Source organism: Hyla sarda, chromosome 7 (assembly GCF_029499605.1).
Source record: "Hyla sarda isolate aHylSar1 chromosome 7, aHylSar1.hap1, whole genome shotgun sequence".
Lineage (NCBI taxonomy): Eukaryota > Metazoa > Chordata > Amphibia > Anura > Hylidae > Hyla > Hyla sarda.
The window spans coordinates 25,271,089-25,297,504 of record NC_079195.1 but is presented as its reverse complement, the minus strand read 5'-3'; the positions used below and the strand labels follow the sequence as shown (position 1 = coordinate 25,297,504).

Here is a 26,416-nt window from a genome sequence, read left to right as displayed (position 1 = left end):
TCACACGCGACAGAGATGGGAGAACTTTCTTTAATTCATTGTGTCCCTCGCTTCCTATGTAAATTATTTACCCTAAAAGCTAACGACTCCTATAGTGGGATGCCGTGCCGTGCCTATGCGTGCAGAACACTAACGCCTTTCACCTTCTCTTCTCCATCAGACCCTCCCAGCCGCTCCTCAGCAATTGTCCTCCAGACTTCCCCTCCCTGTCCTCGCCCCACGAATGGCTGGAAGCAATAAAGATGGAGAGATACAAAGAAAACTTCGACAAGGCGGGATATACCACGCTGGACGCCATCTCCCGACTGACAGCAGAGTAAGGAAAGCTCATTGTTGGTTCTCATTGTGGTTCTTTATCTTCAAAATCTCTGCTTGCTGTCAGTTGATATGGACATTTTTGCTTAAAAATTGTATTAAGACTAGGCAGTTTCCCAACCATTGTGCCTGGTTAAGAAACACTGGTCTATTCCCGCTTGATTCATAGTATATAGCCGACATATTACACTATTTATATATATATATATATATATATATATATATATATATATATATAAATATATATATATATATATGATAGCCTGGGAAATGTAGGGTATGGGGAGCGTAGCTGTGTGGTTATTAAAGGGTGCTTGTTAACCCTTGCTATTCGTGACGCCAGGGTGAGGGCTCCTCAGTAATGCTTGTCCTACCGCCACCCTTCCCAAGAGCGATAGGAAGGTAGATAATAAGTGAATGTCCACAACCGGAGAGTTTTCTGAAACAGGATTAACTTTTACTGAAGAATTTCTGCAAGCTTCAATAACAGCACAGTCTCTAAGCATAACAACTGCTTTCCTTGGAGATTGACAAAGGTTGGGACTTTAGCATTTAGAGTCTTTTAGTATTGTGCGATGTTCCACTGGATTTAGGGGAATTAGTTGCGGTCCAGTAGTCACGCTAGCATTAACAGGGATTTAGATTTGAACTCACGGTTTTAGTTCAGCTGAGGCCAGCAGGTTTTTAGGCCTAGCGTGTCATTGAAAGTTGCGCAGAACCGTCCTGTTAGTCCGGCATCCACGAGAGCAGCAACCCAAGAGAGCGATAATTGGACACACCTCCCTTATATGGACTAGAGCTAATTGGTCCATACTGATGTCAATCACCATTACAAAGACTTGTGGGTAACACATGACCCAAGGACCTCCAAAGGTCCTCCAACATACCATAGAGGTTACATACATGGTCACATGACCGAAGGTCCTGCGACGCTAAACAAGGTAAGCACTATACATTATTATAAAATATATATTATTACTAAATATATACATGTATTAACAGTAGAGAATTAGACTTGAGGAGAGGCGACTAGGGGCTGTGCCACCTCAGGAACCCTATCTGAACGTAGTTACTCTGACTTTGGGGACCTCTACACTAGGTACGGTATGAAATACGGTACCGGGACAACACACACACACACACACATATATATATATATATATATATATATATATATATCTCCAAAATAAAGAAACTCCAGCAGCACACCGTTGTAGTGAAAAACAAATGTGAAGTTTATTCACCCAAAGTCTTGCGACGTTTCGGCCGTCCAATTACAGCCTTGAGAAAGGCTGTAATTGGACGGCCGAAACGTCGCAAGACTTTGGGTGAATAAACTTCACATTTGTTTTTCACTACAACAGTGTGCTGCTGGAGTTTCTTTATTTTGGATATCTACTTCAAGTCTCTGGACCAGAGCCTATACCAGCTGGCACCCAGCACCTGAGCAACTTTTAGTTGTGCTGCTTCTCCCACATCATCAATATATATATATATATATATATATATATATATATATATATATATATATATATATATAGCAAGCACTGATGAGGCAGTGAGATAGTATTAAAACGTCACTTTTATTTTCCATTTAAAAAGATATAGATGAAAAAATGATGAAAAAAATTATTCCCAAAAACCTGATTGTGGACTGTGGAACAATGCGGTACCGGACTGTGTGGATATAGTACTAGGAATTCCTCAGGTTGGCACTCTTTTCTATGAACGATATTCTCAGCAGTTATTAGTAACACATGGGCCCTCATTTACTTAGAAAATCGGGTTGTAAGTCTATCTTGCTTTCGTACCCGACTGCTTTTTTCCCCTGATATTTATTATTATGTCGCATCTTGTTTGTCGCACGTGCGTTTTGTGGGTTTTGGTTTCCAACTCCTCTGAGCTGTCGGGAAAAAATCCACAACAATTCAACAAATTCGGGTTGGAAACTTTTATAAATACGTGGGAAAGCTCAGAAATGTCGGGTTACGCCCCTTTTTCGGGTTTGGGAGAATCCACATCGGGTCCGTCGGGAAAAAATGTCCCATCGTGTCGCAGACTGGCGCACGATGTCTGCGACATGTCGCAGACAAAGATGCGCCAAAAAAACCCGACAAAAGAAGTCGGGTTTAGAATAGTAAATGAGGGCCATGGTTTTTGAGATGTGCGTGTGAACCTTGGTGTGAACATACGTATTTTTCATGACTTTCATCTATGTCAGAATTGAGATACTCACCTGAGGTAATCCCTTTCCTGCCCACACTATAGGTGTTGCTCAGCGGTGTACATCAATCAGACTATATGCGCTCACATGAAAATACACTAGATGGCGGCTGCAATCTGACTTGGTCTATCAACTAATTTTTTTGCACACCTTATTTTTGGACATTCACCATTATTTGTTGGATTTTGGGAATACTTTTTTTCATCATTTTTCGTCTATATCTTTTTAAATGGAAAATAAAAGTGACGTTTTAATACTATCTCACTGCCTCATCAGTGCTTGCTAAAAATGTAAGTGAGAATACACGGATCAGTGCAATATATATATATATATATATATATGTATATATATATATATATATATATATATATATATATATATATATATACTCATACAGTTGTGAGAAAATAGAGATATTCCAGCTCTATTCCTGGTCTGGACCCCGAGCAAGGAGAAGGTGTGGACCTCACCCAGAACAATGGAAATGAAGAAAGTAAACTCCAGCTCGGTTCAGGAACATGTGGCTTTTTTTTCACATCAACGAAGCAACAGGTACAGAGAGGAAGTGACGCGTTTCGGCCAGGTGCTAAGGCCAGCACCTGGCCGAAATGCGTCACTTCCTCTCTGTAACTGTTGCCTCGTTGATGTGAATAAAGCCACATGTTCCTGAACCGAGCTGGAGTTTACTTTCTTCATTTCCATACTCATACAGTTGTATACATCATCAAGCATACAGACGTACAATATATGCTTTTATTTATTTACCGTATTTTTCGCCGTATAAGACGCACTTTTTCTTCCCCAAAACTGGGGGGGGGAGGGAAGTTGGTGCGTCTTATACGGCGAATACACCCCTATCGCAGCGGTCCCTGCGGCCATCAACAGCCGGGACCCGCAGCTAATACAGGACATCACCGATCGCGGTGATGCCCTGTATTAACCCTTCAGACGCAGCGATCAAAGCAGAAAGGGAAAGTGACACTAACCCGGCTGTTCAGTTGGGCTGTTCGGGACCGTCGCTGTGAAATCGCGGCGGTCCCGAACAGATTACAGGACCTTACCTGCCTCCTCGGTGTCTGCTTCGTGCCGGGATCCCCTGCTTGGCCGGCGCTCTCCTTCGACGTTATCACGTCGTCACGCACGCCGTCCCGTCATCCAATAGGAGCGGCGTGCGTAGCGTCGTGATGACGGCCACAGAGAGCGTGGATCCCGGGGAAGAAGACGTCCAGAGAGTCGGGGACACCACGGGGACGCGGCGACAGCGATGGAGCAACATCCAGGGCAGCGGTGACGGGTTCGGAGCGGCGGGGACACGTGAGTATTACCTCCTATCCAGTGATCTTCAACCTGCAGACCTCCAAATGTTGCAAAACTACAACTCCCAGCATGCCCGGACAGCCAACGGCTGTCCGGACATGCTGGGAGTTGTAGTTTTGCAATATCTGGAGGTCCGCAGGTTGAAGACCACTGTTGGGTTCAGAATCTTAATTTTTTTAGATTTTGCGCCTATAAATTGGGTGCGTCTTATACGCCGGTGTGTGTCCTATATTTATTTTTTTGTCCACCACGGGGCAAAAGGGCGGGGGCTGAGGTGCGTGATGAATTTACTAATTAATGTTGTGTGATGTGGAGTAGAGTTGTACAAAAATGTTGCAATTTTTTAATCTCTTAATGACGCAGACAATTTTCATATTATTTTTTACTGCTCGTCTTCAGACCCATATGATCTGGAGTATGGGAGTAAGTGTATGTCCAGAACCTTTAGTCACACCCAAAACCAGAACCCAAACTCCAGTGTTATGTCCAGTCTGAAGTCAAGTCTGTGAGATAGATGGATACCCAGGACTGTATCCATAACAAGGGGGCATCCTCTACGTCTAGAGGAAAGAAGGTTTCTACACCAGCACTAGTGTTGCTCCCGAATATTCGCATTTCGGATATTTGCACCCAATATCGTATATTCGCGAATTTGCGAATATTACGAATTTCGCGCAAAAAATTCGTTATTACGAATATTCGTCTTTTTTTCAAACTGTTTTAAAAACTGAGCACATTGTAGGGATCTCCTTCGACTGATAAATGCAATGCTTGTATCATTAACCCCTTAACCACTTAAGGACCAATGACGTCCTGGGACGTCATGGCACCCTGGGCCTTAAGGACCAATGACGTCCCAGGACGTCATGACGTCATGGCGCTTTCCGGTCCCTGCCGCTCGCCGGGCAGAGATCGGAACCGGATGCCTGCTGAAATGCTTCAGCAGGCATCCAGGGCAAACGCCGAGGGGGTCATGTAGGCCCCCCATGTCAGCGATCGCCCCAAATCGCAAGGGAAATCGCCCTTGCGATCTGCGGCGATACCGGGCTGATCAGGTCTCTGTGACCTGACCGCCCGGTAATTTTGCATCTATCCCGGTTGTCACAGACAGCCAGGACCATGCTGAAGTATAGGAGCGAGGTGGCAAGCCTGCCACCTCCTTCTATCCCCTGCAATCCGTCGGTTAGCTAACCGACCAATCGCAGGGGGGGGCGGTTACTTCCTCCCGCCCTGCCCGGCCTAGAAGTCCGGAGAGGACGGGAGGAAGACCGGAGGACGCAGCGGGGGACGGGGGAGTGCTGGGGCCCGGCCCTGGTACTTACCTCGTCCCTGAAGACCCGGATCCCGGCGATGAAGACGGCGGCGGCGGCGACAGGTGAGTGGATCTTCAGCCGCGGTCGGGCCCTTTACAGCAATGCACGTCGCCGTAAAGCGACATGCATTGCTGTATTGGGACTCTGTATACTACAACTCCCAGCATGCCCAGACCGCCCTTGGCGTGAGGCATGCTGGGAGTTGTAGTTTTGCAACATCTGGAGGTCCACAGTTTTGGGACCACTGTGCCCTTCAAAATGTTGCAAAACTACACATCCTCAGCATGCCCTTACTGCCCTTCAGATGTTGCAGAACTACATCTCCCAGCATGCCTGGACAGTTTTGGCATACTGGGAGTTGTAGTTTTGCAACATCTGGAAGGGCACAGATTGGGAACCACTGTATTAGTGGTCTGCAAAATGTAGTCCTCCAGATGTTGCAAAACTACAACTCCAAGCATGCTGGGAGTTGTAGTTCGGCAACATCTGGCTCTAAGATGTTGCCGAACTACTACTACCAGCATGCCTGAGAATGTTTGGGAGTAGTGGTTTTGCAACAACTGGAGGCACACTGGTTGGGAAACATTGTCTGTTTCCTAACTCAGTGTTTCCCAACCCGTGTGCCTCCAGCTGTTGCAAAACTATAACTACCAGCATGCACTGATAGACTGTGCATGCTGGGAGTTGTAGTTTTGCAACAGCTGGAGGTCCCCCCCCCCCCCCCCCCCCGCCCTGTGAATGTACAGGGTACATTCACATGGGCAGGGGGCTTACAGTGAGTATCAGGCTGCAAGTTTGCACTGCAGCAAATTTTGCGCGGCAGCTCAAACTCGCAGCGGGAAACTCGCTGTAATCCCCCCGCCCGTGTGACTGTACCCTAAAAAAACTACACTACACTACACTAACACAAAATAAAATAAAAAGTAAAAAACACTACATATACACATACCCCTACACAGCCCCCCTCCCCTCCCCAATAAAAATGAAAAATGTCTGGTAAGCCACTGTTTTCAAAATGGAGCCTCCAGCTGTTGCAAAACAACAACTCCCAGTATTGCCAGACAGCCGTTGACTGTCCAGGCATGCTGGGAGTTTTGCAACAGCTGGAGGCACCCTGTTTGGGAATCACTGGCGTAGAATACCCCTATGCAAATCCCTAATTCAGGCCTCAAATGCACATGGCGCTCTCACTTTGGAGCCCTGTCGTATTTCAAGGCAACAGTTTAGGGTCACATATGGGGTATCGCCCTACTCTAGAGAAATCGCCTAACACATTTTGGGGGGCTTTTTCTCCTTTCACCCCTTATGAAAAGGTGAAGTTGGGGTCTACACCAGCATGTTAGTGTAAAAAAATAAATTTTTTACACTAACATGCTGGTGTTGCCCTATACTTTTCATTTAGACAAGAGGTAAAAGGGAGAAAAGCCCCCCAAAATTTGTAATGCAATCTCTCCCGACTACAGAGATACCCCATATGTGGGCACAAAGTGCTCTGGGGTTGCACAACAAGGCCCAGAAGGGAGAGTGCACCATGTACATTTGAGGTGATTTGCACAGGGGTGGCTGATTGTTACAGTGGTTTTGACAAACGCAAAAAAAAAAAAAAACATGCGACCCCATTTCGGAAACTACACCCCTCACGGAATGTAATGAGGGGTGCAGTGAGAATTTACACCCCACTGGTGTCTGACAGATCTTTGGAACAGTGGGCTGTGCAAATTAAAAATGTTGTACAGCCCACTGTTCCAAAGATCTGACAGACACCAGTGGGGGTAAATGCTCACTTGACCCCTTGTTACGTTCCTCAAGGGGTCTAGTTTCCAAAATGGTTTGCCATGTGGGTATTTTTTGCTGTCCTGGCACCATAGGGGCTTCCTAAATGCGACATGCCCCCCGAGCAAAATTTGCTCTCAAAAAGCCAAATATGACTCCTTCTCTTTTGAGCATTGTAGTTTGCCCATAGTGCGCTTCAGGTCAACTTATGGGGTACCACCATACCCAGAAGAGATGGGGTTACAAATTTTGGGGGGGTATTTTCTGCTATTAACCCTTGCAAAAATGTGAAATTTGGGAGGGAAACACACATTTTAGTGAAAAATGATTATTTTTTTTACGTATGCAAAAGTCGTGAAACCCCTGTGGGGTATTAAGGCTCACTTTATTCCTTGTTACGTTCCTCAAGGGGTCTAGTTTCCAAAATGGTATGCCATGTGGGTATTTTTTGCTGTCCTGGCACCATAGGGGCTTCCTATATGGGACATGCCCCCGGGCAAAATTTGCTCTCAAAAAGCCAAATATGACTCCTTCTCTTCTGAGCATTGTAGTTCGCCCGTAGTGCACTTCAGGTCAACTTATGGGGTACCTCCATACTCAGAAGAGATGGGGTTACAAATTTTGGGGGGTATTTTCTGCTATTAACCCTTGAATAAATGTGAAATTTTGGGGGAAACACACATTTTAGTGAAATTTTTTTTAAATTTTTTTACATATGCAAAAGTCGTGAAACACCTGTGGGGTATTAGGGCTCACTTTATTCCTTGTTACGTTCCTCAAGGGGTCTAGTTTCCAAAATGGTATGCCATGTGTTTTTTTTTCCTGTTCTGGCACCATAGGGGCTTCCTAAATGCAACATGCCCCCAAAAACCATTTCAGAAAAACGTACTCTCCAAAATCCCCTTGTCGCTCCTTCGCTTCTGAGCCCTCTACTGCGCCCGCCGAACAATTTACATAGACATATGAGGTATGTGCTTACTCGAGAGAAATTGGGCTACAAATATAAGTATACATTTTCTCCTTTTACCCCTTGTAAAAATTCAAAAATTGGGTCTACAAGAACATGCGAGTGTAAAAAATGAAGATTGTAAATTTCTTCCTTCACTTTGCTGCTATTCCTGTGAAACACTTAAAGGGTTAAAATGCTGACTGAATGTCATTTTGAATACTTTGGGGGGGTGTAGTTTTTATAATGGGGTCATTTGTGGCGTATTTCTAAGATGAAGACCCTTCAAATCCACTTCAAACCTGAACTGGTCCCTGAAAAATTGGGATTTTGGAAATTTTTTGAAAAATTGGAAAATTGCTGCTGAACTTTGAAGCCCTCTGGTGTCTTCCAAAAGTAAAAACTTGTCAATTTTATGATGCAAACATAAAGTAGACATATTGTATATGTGAATAAAAAAATGATATGGAATATCCATTTTCCTTACAAGCAGAGAGCTTCGAAGTTAGAAAAATGCAAAATTTTCAATTTTTTCATTAAACTTTGGAATTTTTCACTAAGAAACGATGCAAGTATCGACAAAATGTTACCAATAACATAAAGTAGAATATGTCACGAAAAAACAATCTCGGAATCAGAATGATGGGTAAAAGCATCCCAGAGTTATTAATGTTTAAAGTGACAGTGGTCAGATGTTCAAAAAACGCTCTGGTCCTAAGGTGTAAAATGGCCTGGTTAAGTTAAGGACTTAGCCCTTTTTTACCTTAAGGACTCGGCCGTTTTTTGCAATTCTGACCACTGTCACTTTAAACATTAATAACTCTGGGATGCTTTTAGTTATCATTCTGATTCCGAGATTGTTTTTTCGTGACATATTCTACTTTAACATAGTGGTAAAATGTTGTCGATACTTGCATCCTTTCTTGGTGAAAAATCCCAAAATTTGATGAAAAATTTGAAAATTTAGCATTTTTCTAACTTTGAAGCTTTCTGCTTGAAAGGAAAATGGATATTCCAAATAATTTTTTTTAATTCACATATACAATATGTCTACTTTTATTTATTTATGTTTGCATCATAAAATTGACGTGTTTTTACTTTTGGAAGACACCAGAGGGCTTCAAAGTTCAGCAGCAATTTTCCAATTTTTCACAAAATTTCCAAAATCCCAATTTTTCAGGGACCAGTTCAGGTTTGAAGTGGATTTGAAGGGTCTTCATCTTAGAAATACCCCACAAATGACCCCATTATAAAAACTGCACCCCCCAAAGTATTCAAAATGACATTCAGTCAGCATTTTAACCCTTTAGGTGTTTCACAGGAATAGCAGCAAAGTGAAGGAAGAAATTTCCCAATCTTCATTTTTTACACTCGCATGTTCTTGCAGACCCAATTTTTGAATTCTTACAAGGGGTAAAAGGAGAAAATGTATACTTATATTTGTAGCCCAATTTCTCTCGAGTAAGGACACACCTCATAGGTCTATGTAAAGTGTTCGGCTGGCGCAGTAGAGGGCTCAGAAGCGAAGGAGCAACAAGGGAATTTTGGAGAGTACGTTTTTCTGAAATGGTTTTTGGGGGACATGTTGCATTTAGGAAGCCCCTATGGTGCCAGAACAGCAAAAAAAAAAAAAAACACATGGCATACCATTTTGGAAACTAGACCCCTTGAGGAACGTAACAAGGAATAAAGTGAGCCTTAATACCCAACAGGTGTTTCACGACTTTTTCATATGTAAAAAAAAACAAAAAATAATTCACAAAAATGTGTTTCCCCCCAAATTTCACATTTTTGGAAGGGTTAATAGCAGAAAATACCCCCCAAAATTTGTAACCCCATCTCTTCTGAGTATGGAGGTACCCCATAAGTTGGCCTGAAGTGCACTACGGGCAAACTACAATGCTCAGAAGAGAAGGAGTCATATTTGGCTTTTTGAGACCAAATTTTGCTCGGGGGGCATGTCGCATTTAGGAAGCCCCTACGGTGCCAGGACAGCAAAAAAAAAAACGCATGGCATACTATTTTGGAAACTAGACCCCTCGGTGAACGAAACAAGGGGTTAAATGAACCTTTATACCCCACAGGTGTTTCACGACTTTTGCATATGTAAAAAAAAAATTTTTTTTTTACCTAAAATGCTTGTTTTCCCAAAAATTTAACATTTTTAAAAATGGTAAAAGCAGAAAATATCCCCAAAATTTGTAACACAATTTCTCCCGAGTACGGCGATACCCCATATGTGACCCTAAACTGTTGCCTTGAAATACAACAGGGCTCCAAAGTGAGAGCGCCATGCCCATTTGAGGCCTAAATTAGGGATTGCATAGGGGTGGACATAGGGGTATTCTATGCCAGTGATTCCCAAACAGGGTGCCTCCAGCTGTTGTAAAACTCCCAGCATGCTTGGACAGTCAACGGCTGTCCGGTAATACTGGGAGTTGTTGTTTTGCAACAGCTGGAGGCTCCATTTTGGAAACAGTGGCGTACCAGACGTTTTTCATTTTTATTGGGGAGGGGGGCTGTGTAGGGGTATGTGTATATGTAGTGTTTTTTTTACTTTTTATTTTATTTTGTGTAAGTGTAGTGTAGTGTTTTTAGGGTACAGTCGCACGGGCGGGGGTTCACAGTAGTCTCTCGCTGGCAGTTTGAGCTGCGGCAGAAAATTTGCCGCAGCTCAAACTTGCAGCTGGATACTTACTGTAAACCTCCACCCATGTGAGTGTACCCTGTATGTTCACATTGGGGGGGGGGGGACATCCAGCTGTTGCAAAACTACAACTCCCAGCATGCGCTGACAGACTGTACATGCTGAGAGTTTTAGTTTTGCAACAGCTGTAGGCACACTGGTTATGTATCACTGAGTTTGTGACCTAACTCAGTGTTTCACAACCAGTGTGCCTCCAGCTGTTGCAAAACTACAACTCCCAGCATATACGGTGCATGCTGGGAGTTGTAGTTTGCAACAGCTGGAGGCACACCGGTCATGAAACACTTAGGTAAAAAAAACTTTGAGTTTCACAACCAGTGTGCCTTCAACTACAACTCTCAGCAGTCACCGACAGCCAACGGGCATGCTGGGAGTTGTAGTTATGCAACCAGCAGATGCACCAGCATGCACTTTAGCTGTTACAACTCCCAGCATGCACTTTAGCTGTTTGTTCAAGCTGGGAGTTGTAGTTATACAACAGCTGAAGGTACACTTGATACACCTGCTCACGTCCTTCGGAAGAGGGGCGAAGCGGGTAGCGGGAGTGACACCCGCAGCAGGTGCCCTGATTGGTCGGCCGGTAAACCAGCCGACTAATCAGGGCGATCGTGAGGTGGCACCAGTGCCACCTCACCCCTGCTGGCTATGGCAGTTCGGGGCCTTCAGAGACAGATCAGCCAGTAATTCCGGGTCACCGGGTCACTGGAGACCCGATTGACCCGGAATCGCCGCAGATTGCTGGACTGAATTGTCCAGCGATCTGCGGCCATCGCCGACATGGGGGAGCATAATGACCCCCCTGGGCGATATGCCGCCATGCCTGCTGAATGATTTCAACAGGCATCCGGCTCCGGTCCCCAACCGGCTAGCGGATTCGCCCTCGGTCCTTAAGGACTCGGAATGCAGGGCATATCCATACGCCCTATGTCCTGAAGAGGTTAAAGACCCAGGGATGAGACTGTGAGGCGAAAGGTTTATGCATGTGAATATTCGTGGAAATTTCGCCCTACTTATGCCTGTGAGCCAATGAGAGTTCTGCAAGCACAGTTGTCAGAGCTTAGCAACGTCCCTAGCAACCAATAGAAACTTGCTGGCATGACCAGTATATAACATCACTCCCGTCCAGCATTACTATGCAGATTCACATGGTGGTTTAGAGAGCAGAGTGTTTTTGTGCTTTTGCTTGCGTCCTTTGTGCCTTGTATCTTGTGACAACCAATTATTTTTTTTAAAGCAGAAGAAGCGCAACAGATAACACAGTGATAACTCTCTGAGTACAGATAATGTATAGATGTGACCTGCAGTCCTATGTAACACCACAGATAACACAGTGATAACTCTCTGAGTACAGATAATGTATAGATGTGACCTGCAGTCCTATGTAACACCACAGATAACACAGTGATAACTCTCTGAGTACAGATAATGTAGTAGATGTGACCTGCAGTCCTATGTAATACCACAGATAACACAGTGCTCCAATACGCATTTGAGGACTGAATTAAGGAATTGCATAGCGGTGGACATAGGGGTATTGTACGCTAGTGATTCCCAAACAGGGTGTCTCCAGCTGTTGCTAAACTCCCAGCATGCCTGGACAGTCAATGGCTGTCCGGTAATACTGGGGAGTTGTTTTGCAACAGCTGGAGGCTCCGTTTAGGAAACAGTGGCGTACCAGAAATTTTTTCATTTTTATTGGGGAGGGGAGGGGGGCTGTGTAGGGGTATGTGTATATGTAGTGTTTTTTACTTTTTATTTTGTGTTAGTGTAATGTAGTGTTTTTAGGGTACAGTCACACGGGCGGGGGTTCACAGTAGTTTCCCGCTGAGAGTTTGAGCTGCAGCGCAAAATTTGCTTCAGCTACAAGCACACTGTAAGCCCCTAGCCATGTGAATGTACCCTGTACATTCACATTGGGGGAGAGAGGGGGATGCAGCGAGTTGCATGCAGGGAGTTGTAGTTTTGCAACAGCTGGAGGCACAATGGTTGCGAAACAGTGAGAGTTTGTTACCTAACTCAGTGTTTCACAACCAGGGTACCTCCAGCTGTTGCAAAACTACAACTCCCAGCAGGCATGGTCAGTCAGTGCATGCTGGGAGTTGTAGTTTTGCAACAGCTGGAGACACACTGTTTGGGAAACACTGCTATCTGATCTTATATCATAACTTTTAAACCAGTCTAAAATGCAGATAAATATAATGAAATAACAGCGGTGACATTACTTACACAAATCAGCAGTTTTTCCTCACTTGGTGAAAAGTTACTCCCCACCATCTTCGCTTCGCAGGGCAGCAGAAAATCGCGATGCGAAAAGCAACTGGCAAAGATCCAGGAAATGATCTCCGTTCTCGCATAATGTCATAGTGCGCATGCGCAGACGAGGGAAATTTTGCAATGGAAAAAAAACTCACGAATATCACGAATATTCGAATTTCACGAATATGGGACGAATATTCGTCCTCATATTCGCGAAATATCGCGAATTCGAATATGGCCTATGCCGCTCATCACTAACCAGCACAGACGGGGGTTCTTTCCTGTAAGAGCAGTGAGACTGTGGAATTCTCTGCCAGAGGAGGTGGTCATGGTGAAGTCTGTAAAAGAATTTAAAAGGGGTCTGGATGCATTTTTGGAGAGTAATAACATTGCTGGTTATGTATACTAGATTTATAGGGACAGAACGTTGATCCAGGGATTTATTCTGATGCCATATTTGGAGTCGGGAAGGAATTTTTACCTCTAGAATGAGGGATTTTTCCCTTCCTCTGGATCAACTCAGTAGGGACTCATTAGGGATATAGGTTGAACTTGATGGACTCTGGTCTTTTTTTTCGACCTTATGAACTACCGGTATGTTACTATGTTACTTTGTGATAGATAGATAGATAGATAGATAGATAGATAGATAGATAGATATGAGATAGATAGATAGATATGATATAGATATGAGATAGATAGATATGAGATAGATAGATAGATAGATAGCTATGAGATAGATAGATAGATAGATAGATAAATAAATAGATAGATATGAGATAGATAGATAGATATGAGATAGATAGATATTAGATAGATAGATATATAGATAGATCTAAGGGGTATGTAAAAGAGAAAACACAGAGATGGCGCAGGTGATTGTAAAAAGATGAAATAAATACCGCTCACCTTTTTGAGTTGTACAAAAGTACAGGCACAACTCTTAGATGCCCTCAAAAGTGGTGTGTGGTGAGGTTCCGGGGGGCACTTGCTGTAGGCACCGCTGACAGGCGGTCGGGATGCAGGCAGGTGCGGCGAAGTTTCGGGAGCATATGATTGTCGGCACCGCTGGCAGGCAGTCAGGGTGCAGGCTGGGGTAGGTTGCGGGCATTCGTGGCTGGGGACGAACCCGAAATCAGACTGGTTATACAGTGCTTCACCGGGATGAAAGAGACAATTTCTGCAGCACTTTGTGAACTTTTTATTTCCAATATGCCAGCAATAAACACGGGCAATATTAGTTACACAGATTGGGGATGTGCAGGACAACGCGTTTCCAGAGGGGATTCCTCTCTTCATCAGGTCCGTTAATTTAGTGTGAGGTGAAAGTATATGTACAGTGTGGGGGCTTCAAACTTTTAAAATTTTGGCGGGTAGTTGAGGTCACCGGGGGCTGGCGTGTGACATCAGTTTCCTTGACCTCAGTGGGATTTGCTATGGGCTTTTTCAGGGTTTAGCTATAACATTCAGAAATGTTTTCCATTGAACTCAATGGACCCGTTTGAGTCTATGGCAGGACTGGCTGAGTTTGTATTTAAGCTAAGCTGCTTTAGAGAGAAACATGTTTTAAACTATGAGTGACAGGCAAAGGTCAATAGGTTAAGTGGATAATGGGCAGGAGGGAAGTAATTAACAAACTTTATGGTTACATTAGAATGTTCAGTTAAATATGATTGGCAGTTGGGATGAAGTTATTCATAAGCTTGTGGTAAGGGTTTATTGTGTGTGGTTCCAATGTAATATAAGGCAGGTTTGGGTATGATAGAGTTGTAGTGATTTAAAATGGTCATTAGGGGCCAGTGTTGTACTAGGGTATAGATATGGTATACGGGTAGTGCATTATTATTTTTTGGGAAGAATATGGAAGGCACAGATTGCTGGGGAGTTTGTGGATCTGGAGAGGCTGTGGAGGGCGAATTTTTGTTTGATGTTGTTTCTGTGTTGGTTGAGTCGGAGGTGTAGCTCCTGGCAGTGGCGTTGCGACCCGGGTTCAGGGGGTGCGGCCCGCACCGGGTGACACCAACCTAATGGGGTGACACCAAGACGCTCCGTAGCCCCCCCCCCCCCCCAGCTACACAGACACCACCTCCCCTATCTGTGCCCGACCGGCCTCCCATCCGTCAGCACAACCCCCCCCCCGCGCTGTGTGTGCCCGTCCATCAGCAACCCCCCTCTTTCTCCTGCACTGTGCGCCCGTCCATTATCACACCCCCCTCACCTTCACCAGCATTGTGCCCGGCCTCCGCTCCCACGTCTGCGCCGGCCTGACGTCACACCGTATGGCCGCGCAGGAGGACGTCAGTTACGTCACTCGCACGGCGCCCGGTGAGAAGGATCGCTGCGCTGGATGGGTGAGTGTGTGTGTCTGTCTCTATCTATGTTTGTGTGTGTGACTGTGTATGTGTGTGACTGTGTGCATGTGTGTGTGACTGTGTATGTGTGTGACTGTGTGCATGTGTGTGTGACTGTGTATGTGTGTGACTGTGTGCATGTGTGTGTGACTGTGTGCATGACTGTGTGTGTGTGTGACTGTGTGTGTCTGTGAGTGTGTGTCTCTCTGACTGTGTGTGTTTGTGTGTGTGTCTCTCTGTGTTGTATGTGTTTTTGTGTGTGTGTGTGGGGGGGGAGGGGGGTATAACCAGCGATCTATTGTGGGGAGACTTTGACCCATTGTGGGGAACCTGCGGCCTAATGTGGGGAAATTACTACCAAGTGTGGGGAGTCTGTGCTACCTTATGTGGGGAATCTGTGCTACCTAATGTGGGGAAATTGCTACCTAATGTGGGGTAACTGGTACCTACCTAATGTGGGGGAACTGGTACCAAATGTGGCGAATCTATGCTGCCTAATGGGGGGAATAGATGCTACCTAATGTGGGGAAACTGCGACCTACCTAATGTGGGGAATCTATGCTGCCTAATGTGGGGAATAGATGCTACCTAATGTGGGGAAACTGCGACCTACCTAATGTGGGGGAACTGCTGCCTACCTAATGCTCCCCCCCTGGCAGTAGCACCCTCATCATCCACCAGCAACACCCCCCCCCCCCCCCCAGCAGCACCTCCATCAGCAGATCCTGATGGTGGATGATGGCGGTGCTCCTGCCAGGAGGATGATCCTGCCGATGGATGATGGGGATGATACTGCCAGGGGGGATGGCTAGTAGCACCCTCATCATCCTCCAGCAACACCCCCCGAGTAGTAGCACCCCCATCATCCACTAGCAACACCACCAATACCCCCCTCCCGTCGTAATAGCATCAGCTAACGGATGTTGAGGGGTGTTACTGCGGTTGTGGTATTATATTCAGAGGGTGCACTGTATGGCAACGTTATATTCAGAGGGCGCAGTTTGTGGTAGTATTATATTCAGAGGACGCAGTTTGTGGTAGTATTATATTCAGAGGGCGCAGTTTGCGGTAGTATTATATTCAGAGGGCGCAGTTTGTGGTAGTATTATATTCAGAGGGCGCAGTTTGTGGTAGTATTATTAGAGATGAGCGAACTTACAGTAAATTCGATTCGTCACAAACTTCTCGGCTCGGCAGTTGATGACTTATCCTGCGTAAATTAGTTCAGCCTTCAGGTGCTCTGGTGGGCTGGAAAAGGTGGATACATTCCTAGGAAAGAGTCTCCTAGGACTGTATCCACCTTTTCCAGCCCACGGGAGCACCTGAAAGCTGAACTAATTTATGCAGGAAAAGACATCAACTGCCGAGCAGAGAAGTTTGTGACGAGTTGAATTTACTGTAGTTTGCTCATCTTTAATTATTATATTCAGAAGGCGCAGTGGGTGGTAGTATTATATTCAGAGGGTACAGTATGTGGCGGTATTATATTCAGGGGTACAGTATGTGGCAAATTTATATTCAGGGGTACAGTATGTGACAGATTTATATTCAGGGGAACAGTATGTGGCAGATTTATATTCAGAGGTACAGTATGTGGCAGATTTATATTCAGAGGGTACAGTATGTGGCAGATTTATATTCAGAGGGTACAGTATGTGGCAGATTTATATTCAGAGGGTGCAGTATGTGGTAGTATTATATTCAGTGGGTACAGTGTGTGGCGGTATTATATTCAGGGGTACAGTATGTGGCAGATTTATATTCAGAGGGTACAGTATGTGTTGGTATTATATTCAGAATGTACAGTGTGTGGTAGTATTATATTCAGAGGGTACAGTGTATGGAAGGTTTATAATCAAAGAGTATAGTGTATAGTAGTATTATATTTAGAAGATACAGTGTCTCTCAGGTTTATAATAATAATTGTTTTCATATAGAGGATGAGAATGCGCTGACATAGTGAGGAGACGTCTTGGCGTCACATTCTGCAGAGAGAAGTTTTAGCTGGAACAAGTCCTGCCGGTATGTACCATCTGAATTAGATAAGGGAAGACTATAGAGAAGACGTCACCTGTAGTCACTGATATCATTGTGTATTCTCCTCACTATAGAGAAGACATCACCTGTAGTCACTGATATCATTGTACATTCTCCTCACTATAGAGAAGACGTCACCTGTAGTCACTGATATCATTGTGTATTCTCCTCACAATAGAGAAGATGTCACCTGTAATCACTGATATCATTGTGTATTCTCCTCACTATAGAGAAGACGTCACCTGTAGTCACTGATATCATTGTGTATTATCCTCACTATAGAGAAGATGTCACCTGTAGTCACTGATATCATTGTGTATTCTCCTCACTATAGAGAAGATGTCACCTGTAATCACTGATATCATTGTGTATTCTCCTCACTATAGAGAAGACGTCACCTGTAGTCAGATATCATTGTGTATTCTCCTCACTATAGAGAAGACATCACCTGTAGTCACTGATATCATTGTGTATTATCCTCACTATAGAGATGATGTCACCTGTAGTCACTGATATCATTGTGTATTCTCCTCACTATAGAGAAGATGTCACCTGTAATCACTGATATAATTCTGTATTCTCCTCACTATAGAGAAGATGTCACCTGTAATCACTGATATAATTCTGTATTCTCCTCACTATAGAGAAGACGTCACCTGTAGTCACTGATATCATTGTGTATTCACCTCACTATAGAGAAGATGTCACCTGTAATCACTGATATCATTGTGTATTCTCCTCACTATAGAGAAGACGTCACCTGTAGTCACTGATGTCATTGTGTATTCTCCTCACTATAGAGAAGACGTCACCTGTAGTCAGATATCATAGTGTATTCTCCTCACTATAGAGAAGACGTCACCTGTAGTCACTGATACCATTGTACATTCTCCTCTCTACATCAGAGCTGTAGTCACTTGTCAGTTCTACAGTTAGGTCAGTGAAACTACAACTCCCAGCATAACCTCACCACTGCATAAAGGGGTACTCTACTGGAAAACATTTTTTTTTATCAGCTGGTGCTACAAAGTTAAACAGATTTGTAAATTACTTCTATTTAAAAATCTTAATCCTTTCAGTACTTATTAGCTGCTGTATAAGCGATTCACAGTAAGTTATTTTCCTTTTTAATTTATTTTCTGCCTGACCACAGTGCTCTGTGCTGACACCTCTGTCCATGTCAAGAACTGTCCATAGTAGGAGCAAATCCCCATAGCAAACCTATCCTGCTCTGGACAGTTCCTGACATGGACAGAGGTGTCAGCAAATAGCACTGTGGTCAGACTGGAAAGAACTACACAACTTCCTGTGGAGCATACACCAGCTTATAAGTACTGTAAGTATTAAGATTTTAAATAGAAGTAATTTAAAAATCTGTTTAACTTTCTGGCACCAGTTGATATAAAAGTAAATGTTTTCCAGTGGAGTACCCCTTTAAGTAATTCTGGGAGCTGTATATTTCAATGGTGAAAACTTCTTTAACACTTTCCCATTCTGTGGCAACTGGTATATCTGATTATTATACTGGAATTTCTCACAATGCGCTACAACAGTGGTGTCTGTCACAACAGGCTAAAAACTTACTGAGGGGGGGGGGGGTAGGTATGGGGGTGACACCATTTTCTACCGCACCGGGTGACACCAACCCTAGCAACGCCACTGGCTCCTGGGTTGTTCTCCCAATGTATTGTTGGTTGCAGATGCAGGTGATCAGGTAAATAATGTAGCTGGATTTACAGTTCAGAGAGAATTCGATGTTGAATATTTCATTTGGTGGTTTTATTAGAAAAAGTATTTTGTTTGTGGTTTATGGCAGTGCAGCAAAGACCTCTTTTTGTTTCGCATCTGTATGCCCCTTTTGATTTTTTTGTTGGAGGTATTGTTGTGGCAGGTTGTGTGGCGTCTTAGTCTGCCGGGGGTTTGTAGGTTTTTTAGTGTTGGTGCTCTCCTGAAAGTTATGCCTGGTTTGTTTGGAAGGGCGTTCTGTAGGACTGGACCGGATTGGAGTATGTGCCAGTGTTTTGGAAGGACAGAGCGGATTGCCTTGTGGGAGGAGTTATAGATGGTAATGAAATTGAGTTTAATTTGATTTTCTGAGTTTATTGGCTGAAGGGTATATTTGTTTTCCATTTTTTGTAGTGCCCACTGTTGAATGATAGAAAACTGTTTGAATCAACTTTTTTTAAATGGGTGGCAGTGACGATATTGTTGTTTTCTTGATAAATCTCCAGATCCAGGAAGTTGGTTTTATTGTCAGATTTGTTGGAGGTCAATGTGATCCCCCAGTTGTTATTATTTATGCTGGTGATGAGTTTTTCAATCAGGTGTGGTGGTCCGTTCCATAGCATGAAGAGGTCGTCTATGTATCAACAGTACAAAGTCACATGTTCTTGGAATAGTGGATGGGAGGTGATGAATGTTTTTTCGAACATGCCCATTACAGGATTGGCATAAGGCGGTGCCACCCGAGTGCCCATTGCGGTGCCCCACGTCTGGTGGTAGTTAGTAGGTAAAGTAATTGTGCTTGAGTACAATGTCTAAGCACTGTAGTAGAAAATGTTGCTGTTTTGCTGGGATGGTGGGATCTTCCCCTAGAATCAGTTTGATGCAATTCAGACCTATGTAGTGTTTTATGTTTGAGTAAAGTGCTGTGACATCCATGGTCACAAAAATGAGATCCTTGTGCGATGGTATAGGGTGGAGTAATTTGATTAGGTGTGAATTCGGGTAGAAAAGCTGACATGGTGCACATCTACAATCTTGTATAATGATCAGACTGCTTCTCAGCATAATATCAAAAACTAACAGGTTTTTTGATTAGGTCATCCAAACTTTTTAAGTAACTAGGGAGGGATTGAACTTAGTCTTGTAAGATGAGCTCCAGGTAGTGAGATATTTGTTAGGCATGACTACTGATTCCGGAAATGATGGGTCTGCTGGAGGGGGGGGGGGGTGTTTGTACTTTTGGTAGACGGTAGTAGAAAGGTATGGATGGATTATCTGATTATGTTTTCTGTGGATGCCTGATCTAGTAGTCCTAGATTGAGTTGTATGGTTTTAGGAAGGGGACAAAATTCCAACTTCCGTTGTTTATATTGTCGATGGTGAGAATCTGTGGTTTGGTTGTGTTGACTGGTGGGCTTTTTATTGGGGTGAGTGGGATTAATGGTTATAATGTGTCAAGATTTCCGTAACCTGCAGTCTCATCCTATATGGATAGGTTTGAGAGCTGTGATATTGTTGGAGAGAATTTTTGTGAAGGTGGGTTGGGATTTGGGGCTAGTGATTTGTGGATATGTTTTTTTAGGACTTCTATAGTTTGCATTATGTCATTTATTTTCGCTTGTTTGGGGGTGAGAGTTGCAGATGAGTGGTTGAGCTGTGGTGGTTTGTTGGCACTAGAAGTGTTAAGGCTCTTGCGAGATGGCGTGTTGAGGTTTTCATGAGCACCAGAAGTGTTGGGTGGATATTTTTTTTAAGGTGGTGTTGTTGACTGGTAGGTGATGGTGTTTGTTTTTTGTTGGAGATTTTCTGGGGGTGCGGGTAGGTATGGCATGTGGTTGGGGTGTGTAGGTTTTGCTGTAGGTGTGAGTTTTGTAGGAATGTGTTTTGAAAGTGGGGGTCTGGAGGTTTTTGGTGGGAATGAGTGAGGTGGTGGGGTTTGTTGTGGAGGGGTGAGTGTCAGTAGTAGATAGGGAATCTTTTGTTTGTTTTTATTCCAGGTTCTGTATGTACCATCAATGCGGTCTTTTCTGTCACGTTTTAGTTTAGATGCTTTTTTTTTATAATTGTGTCATTTTGGATTTTGGTAATTCTGGCAGTTAGATTTTTATTTAATTTGTGATAGTCGGGGAGAGTGGCAAAATCGTTTAGTTCTGTGATTGTTAGCTGTATTACTTTATTTAAGTGGTCACATAGTGCTGTTCTCTCCGCCTTATACCATAGCACAAGGATCTAATTTTTGTGACCATGGACTTCACAGCACTTTACTCAAACATAAAACACGACATAGGTCTGAATTTGTAGAGAGAAAGGAAGCTCCAGCTCACCACGCCCGGACAGTTGGAGCAGCGGATCTACGACACCGGACTGTGTCGGCCACAAGCGAAATAAAGAAGAAGAAACGATCCGGCTCTGCAGATAAAAACTGGGTTCTTATTGGCACCCACCACAGGAAATATAGACAAAAGTAACGCGTTTCAAGCGCCAAACACTGCGCTCTTAGTCATGACTAAGAGCGCAGTGTTTGGCGCTTGAAACGCGTTACTTTTGTCTATATTTCCTGTGGTGGGTGCCAATAAAACCCCAGTTTTTATCTGCAGAGCCGGATCGTTTCTTCTTCTTTATAGGTCTGAATTGCATCAAACTGATTCTAGAGGAAGATCCCACCATCCCATCAAAACAGCAACATTTTCTACTACAGTGCTTAGAAATTGTACTCAAGCACAATTACTAAATTACAAAATTTGCCCTCCACAGCCTCTCCAGACATTGCTCAGAAAAGCATCCAGACATAAGCAATGCCATCACCATATGCCCCATTGATCACATCCCAACATAATGCACTACCCATGTACCATATCTATACACTAGTACAACACTGGCCCCTACTGACCATTTTACATCACTACAACTCTATCATACCCAAACCTGCCTTATATTACTTTGGAACCACACACAATAAACCCTTACCACAAGTTATGGATAACTTCATCCCAACTGCCAATCATATTTAACTGAACATTCTAATGTAACCACAAAGTTTATTTATTACTTCCCTCCTGGCCATTATCCACTTAACCTATTGACCTTTGCCTGTCACTCATAGTTAAATATACAACCCATTTCAAATCACGTGTTTCCTCTGTCTCCCATTTAAGCCGCAGCCAGACCTAAAGCTGCTTAGTTTAGCCAGTCCTGCCATAGACCCAATTTGGTCTATTGTTTCTTATAGGGGTACTCCGGTGAAAACCTTTTTTCTTTTAAATCAGCTGATGCCAGAAAGTTAAACATAGTTGTAAATTACTTCTTTAAAAAAATCTTAATCCTTCCAGTACTTATTAGCTGCTGAATGCTACAGAGGAAATTCCTTTCTTTTTGGAACACTGATGACATCACGAGCACAGTGCTCTCTGCTGACATCTCTGTCCATTTTTGCAACCGTGCATAGCAGATGTATGCTTAGTTCAGCATGGTGGCTCAGTGGTTAGCACTGCTGCCTTGCAATGCTGGGGCCTTGGGTTCAAATCCCACTAAGGACAACCATAAATAAAGAGTTATTATTATTATAATGGCGTCAGCAAAGAGCACTGTGCTTGTGATGTCATCAGAGAGAATTGCAAAAAGAAAAGAATTTCCTCTGTAGTATTCAGCAGCTAATAAGTACAAGAAGGATTAAGATTTTTTTAATAGAAGTAATTTACAAATCTGTTTAACTTTCTGGCACCAGTTGATTTAAAAGAAAAAAAGTTTTCACCGGAGTACCCCTTTAAGATTCTGAATGTTATAGCTAAACCCTGAAAAAGCCCATAGCAAATCCCACTGAGGTCATGAGGACTGGCGTCACACACCAGCCCCCGGTGACCTCAACTACCCACCAAAATTTGAAAAGTTTGAAGCCCCCTCACTGTACATATACTTTCACCTCAAACTAAATAAACAGACCTGATGAAGAGAGGAATCACCTCTGGAAACGCGTTGTCCTGCACATCCCCAATCTATTTAACTAATATGGAGGACTGGTGGATGGAGATGTCTGGAATTTAGGAGGCTGATGTCACAAAAAAAAAAAAAAAAAAAAACGACCAACAAGTTTAGACATACATTACATAACATAGCACACCAAAGAAATGTACACAAAACTGCAAATGAGAAAAAAACAAAACAATCCTTATTAGTATGAATACAACCAAAAATCACAATAAAAAGACAAATACACATATGGCACCAGCATACATAGTGGATAATATGCAAGGACACGGCAAAAACACTGGGACCCCAGGTAAAAAAGAAAAACATATATATATATATATATATATATATATATATATATATATATATATATATATGTTGAAGATGCAAATAACACAATAGTTGAAGCAGAAAAAAAGGACAGAACTGCAGATTAATGATACTGCAAAGGTGAATACAAATACAGCAACACCAAATGATGTAGCAAATGAAAAGTGCAATCTAAGGAAATAACAAGCAAATGCTGGTATAAGGTTTGCGGAGCCAGATCCATGCATACCTACATCAACGGACGTTTCGGCGGTTGGGGCTTCATCAAGGGGATGACAATGATTGTCAGTGATTTGTCATAGTGGTTAGAGCCATGTATTATATTAGTCTTGCTATTTGATGTTGAGTGAGTGCAGAGAGTCTGTGAATTTTTAAATAGTTTATATACGGGTATGAGGACTTGTGTATACTCTCCCACAGCTGTTATTGAGGGACACTGAAACAGGGGGCGCTGTTGGGCTTTTAATTATATATGTTGCACGCAATGTAGATAACACTCAGGGCTGGTGCAATGATTTTTGCCACTCTAGGCCAAAGCTAATTTTGCCGCCCTCTTGGGTCCACCCTTTGGCCCGCCTTTTGACACGCCTCACCTTACTACTGGGGTGACACACTGTATCAAGCCACCTCCTCATATAATTAGCATACTACTGGGGTGACACACTGTAACAAACCTCCTCAATATGCTGCTGCCTGAGCGAGTGGTCAAGCTGCTGGTTGTCTAACTGTCTTGCAGCAGACAGAGCGGCGCCCCCATTAGGAGGGCGCTCCAGGCAGCTGCCTATTTTGCCTATAGGCAGAGCCGGCCCTGATAACACTACAACCCCAACAATGCGGTGCTCCAAAGGACAAATGAATACGTGGTCTGAACTGTGTCCGAGCGCAGCGATGTTGACTGCAAGTATCTGCCAGATGAATTCTAAACGCTGCTTTGGCTGTGACTCGAGTGTAAGACATAACACTCCTCAGTGTCCATGCAAGATTTACTATAAACCCTCCATTAGTTTTCTTCTGCTAAGCCGAAATCTTTTCATTTTCTGGAAAAGTTGAATGACATCTCATACAGCTCCCTTAGACGTTGACACTCAGCTTTCCAATGCTTCTGTGCATCCTTCTTTTGCAGCAGTACAGTAGAGCGAGGAAATTGTTGTATAACAAGATAAACTGAAAAGATCTAAGACCATTAACAATGCTTGAATTTTTTCCATCCTATCATGAAAAGATTTGTGGTTCCTGGTGATTTCGGGGAATGGATCGGGCGTCATTCACTATACAGAGCAGGATTTACATGTCCGCGTTGTATCTGACATGTTTTTTCCTTGGTTTTCAGAGACATCCAGTTAATCGGTGTGACACTTTCTGGTCACCAAAAGAAGATTCTTAGCAGTATTCAGCTCCTGAAGGCCCATCTACAACCCCTGGAGCCGGTGGAAGTTTGAAGAATTGACAGATCTCCGACACTGATAAACAGATGAGCCGATGCCGGGAGCGGGGTGACTCCGGGATACGGTCAGGAGACATTGACGTACACAGAAATACTCAGACATTTATACAAGGAGGTGGGGCTGGGTCAGTGACTGCATAAAGTCCTGGGAAGATGGGTGACAAGGACATCGGAGGTTATACAAAGTAGACCTCCTCCAGAAGGAAGAGGACCACCCCTGAAACAGGACCCAGTATTGTTAGCCAAGCCAGAAGAAAATATCTCCAATAGGTGGCACCGGAGAGCAATCTCTCTTCCATCTGGAGGAGAGCTAATTTGTATATGTTTTTTTTTTTCCCAGTTAAACATTGTACGACCTATAAGACTCCACATGCCTTCTGGTGCTCTCCTCAAGGGGAAGCATGTCATTAATAGGATGATGGAAAATTCCTCAGAGATAGGGAAAAGGTCCTGAAAATATGTTGCTACCTATCAATAACACAAAATGTTCTAGAAAGTTGCTGATTTCTTATTATTTATTCTAGATTTGTACTCCTTTTAATACCATCTTAAAGAAGCACTCCGGGATTTTTTGGTTTATATAGTGCTGCATTGGCTATTATTAGAGAATAATGTAGAGGTTCTTGTGTGCTTACCTGTTTTAGTTGATGCAGCAGGCATGGGAGAGAGAGAGAGAGAGAGAGAGAGAGAGGGGGGGGGGGGAGAGAGAGGGAGAGAGAGAGAGAGGGAGAGAGAGACAGAGAGGGAGGGGGAGAGAGAGAGGGAGAGAGAGACAGAGGGAGACAGAGAGAGAGACAGAGAGAGAGAGAGACACAGAGAGAGAGACAGAGAGATAGAGAGAGAGAGAGAGAGAGAGAGAGAGAGTATCTCTCTCTCTCTCTCTCATCACATAAAGATAGCAGAAGTATTCAGATAGAGCTGGATGGGAGGGGAGGGGTCTGAAAGCTGCCATGAGGTATCTGATTGGTGATCATAACATCCTTAAAGGGGTACTCCACTGGAAAACATTTTTTTTTTAATTAACTGGTGCCAGAAAGTTAAACAAATTTGTAAATTACTTCTATAAAAAAATCTTAATCCTTTCAGTACTTATGAGCTGCTGTATGCTCCACAGGAAGTTCTTTTCTTTGTGAATTTATTTTCTGTCTGACCACAGCGCTCTCTGCTGACACCTCCATTTCAGGACAAATAGGTTTCCTATGGGGATTTGCTTCTACTCTGGACAGTTCCTGACATGGTCCCAGGTGTCAGCAGAGAGCACTGTGGTAAGATAGAAAGGAAATTCAAAAATAAATGAACTTCCTGTGGAGTATATAGCAGCTGATAAATACTGGAAGGATTAACATTTTTAATTTGAAGTAATTTACAAATCTGTTTAACTTTCCGGCACCAGTTGATTAAAAAATAAATAAATGTTTTCCACTGGAGTACCCCTTTAAAGTTCAAAGGAAGTCAGCTGACCCAGGACTGACCACTTCTTCTGACATATTAAACATTGTGGAGGAGATTTATCAAGCTGTTCTCATTTTTTGGCTGTGAAAAGGTGCATCGTTGCACAATTTTGTATATTTGGCTGGGGGTTGCAGGACAGTGTAGTTGCCCGTTCAGTGGACAGTATTTATTAACTGCACCTTTGATGAAAAAAAGGAGCCAAATTTTGGTGCAAACGGTACAAATAAACCGCAAATGAACAACCATCATGCCATCACCAA

At 43.5% G+C, this 26,416-nt stretch overlaps 1 protein-coding gene across 1 annotated transcript in view; it reads left to right on the top strand.

Annotated features, from left to right (window-relative positions):
• The window catches only part of LOC130281752 (ephrin type-B receptor 5-like), a 181,896-nt gene extending 156,564 nt beyond the window's left edge, over positions 1–25,332 (top strand). Inside the window, exons 15-16 of the mRNA XM_056529337.1 lie at positions 161–316; positions 24,591–25,332. Coding sequence (XP_056385312.1) covers positions 161–316; positions 24,591–24,699 — 265 coding nt within the window. The 3' untranslated portion in view covers positions 24,700–25,332. The remainder of the gene's footprint in view (positions 1–160; positions 317–24,590) is intronic.
• The last annotated feature ends 1,084 nt before the right edge of the window (positions 25,333–26,416 follow it).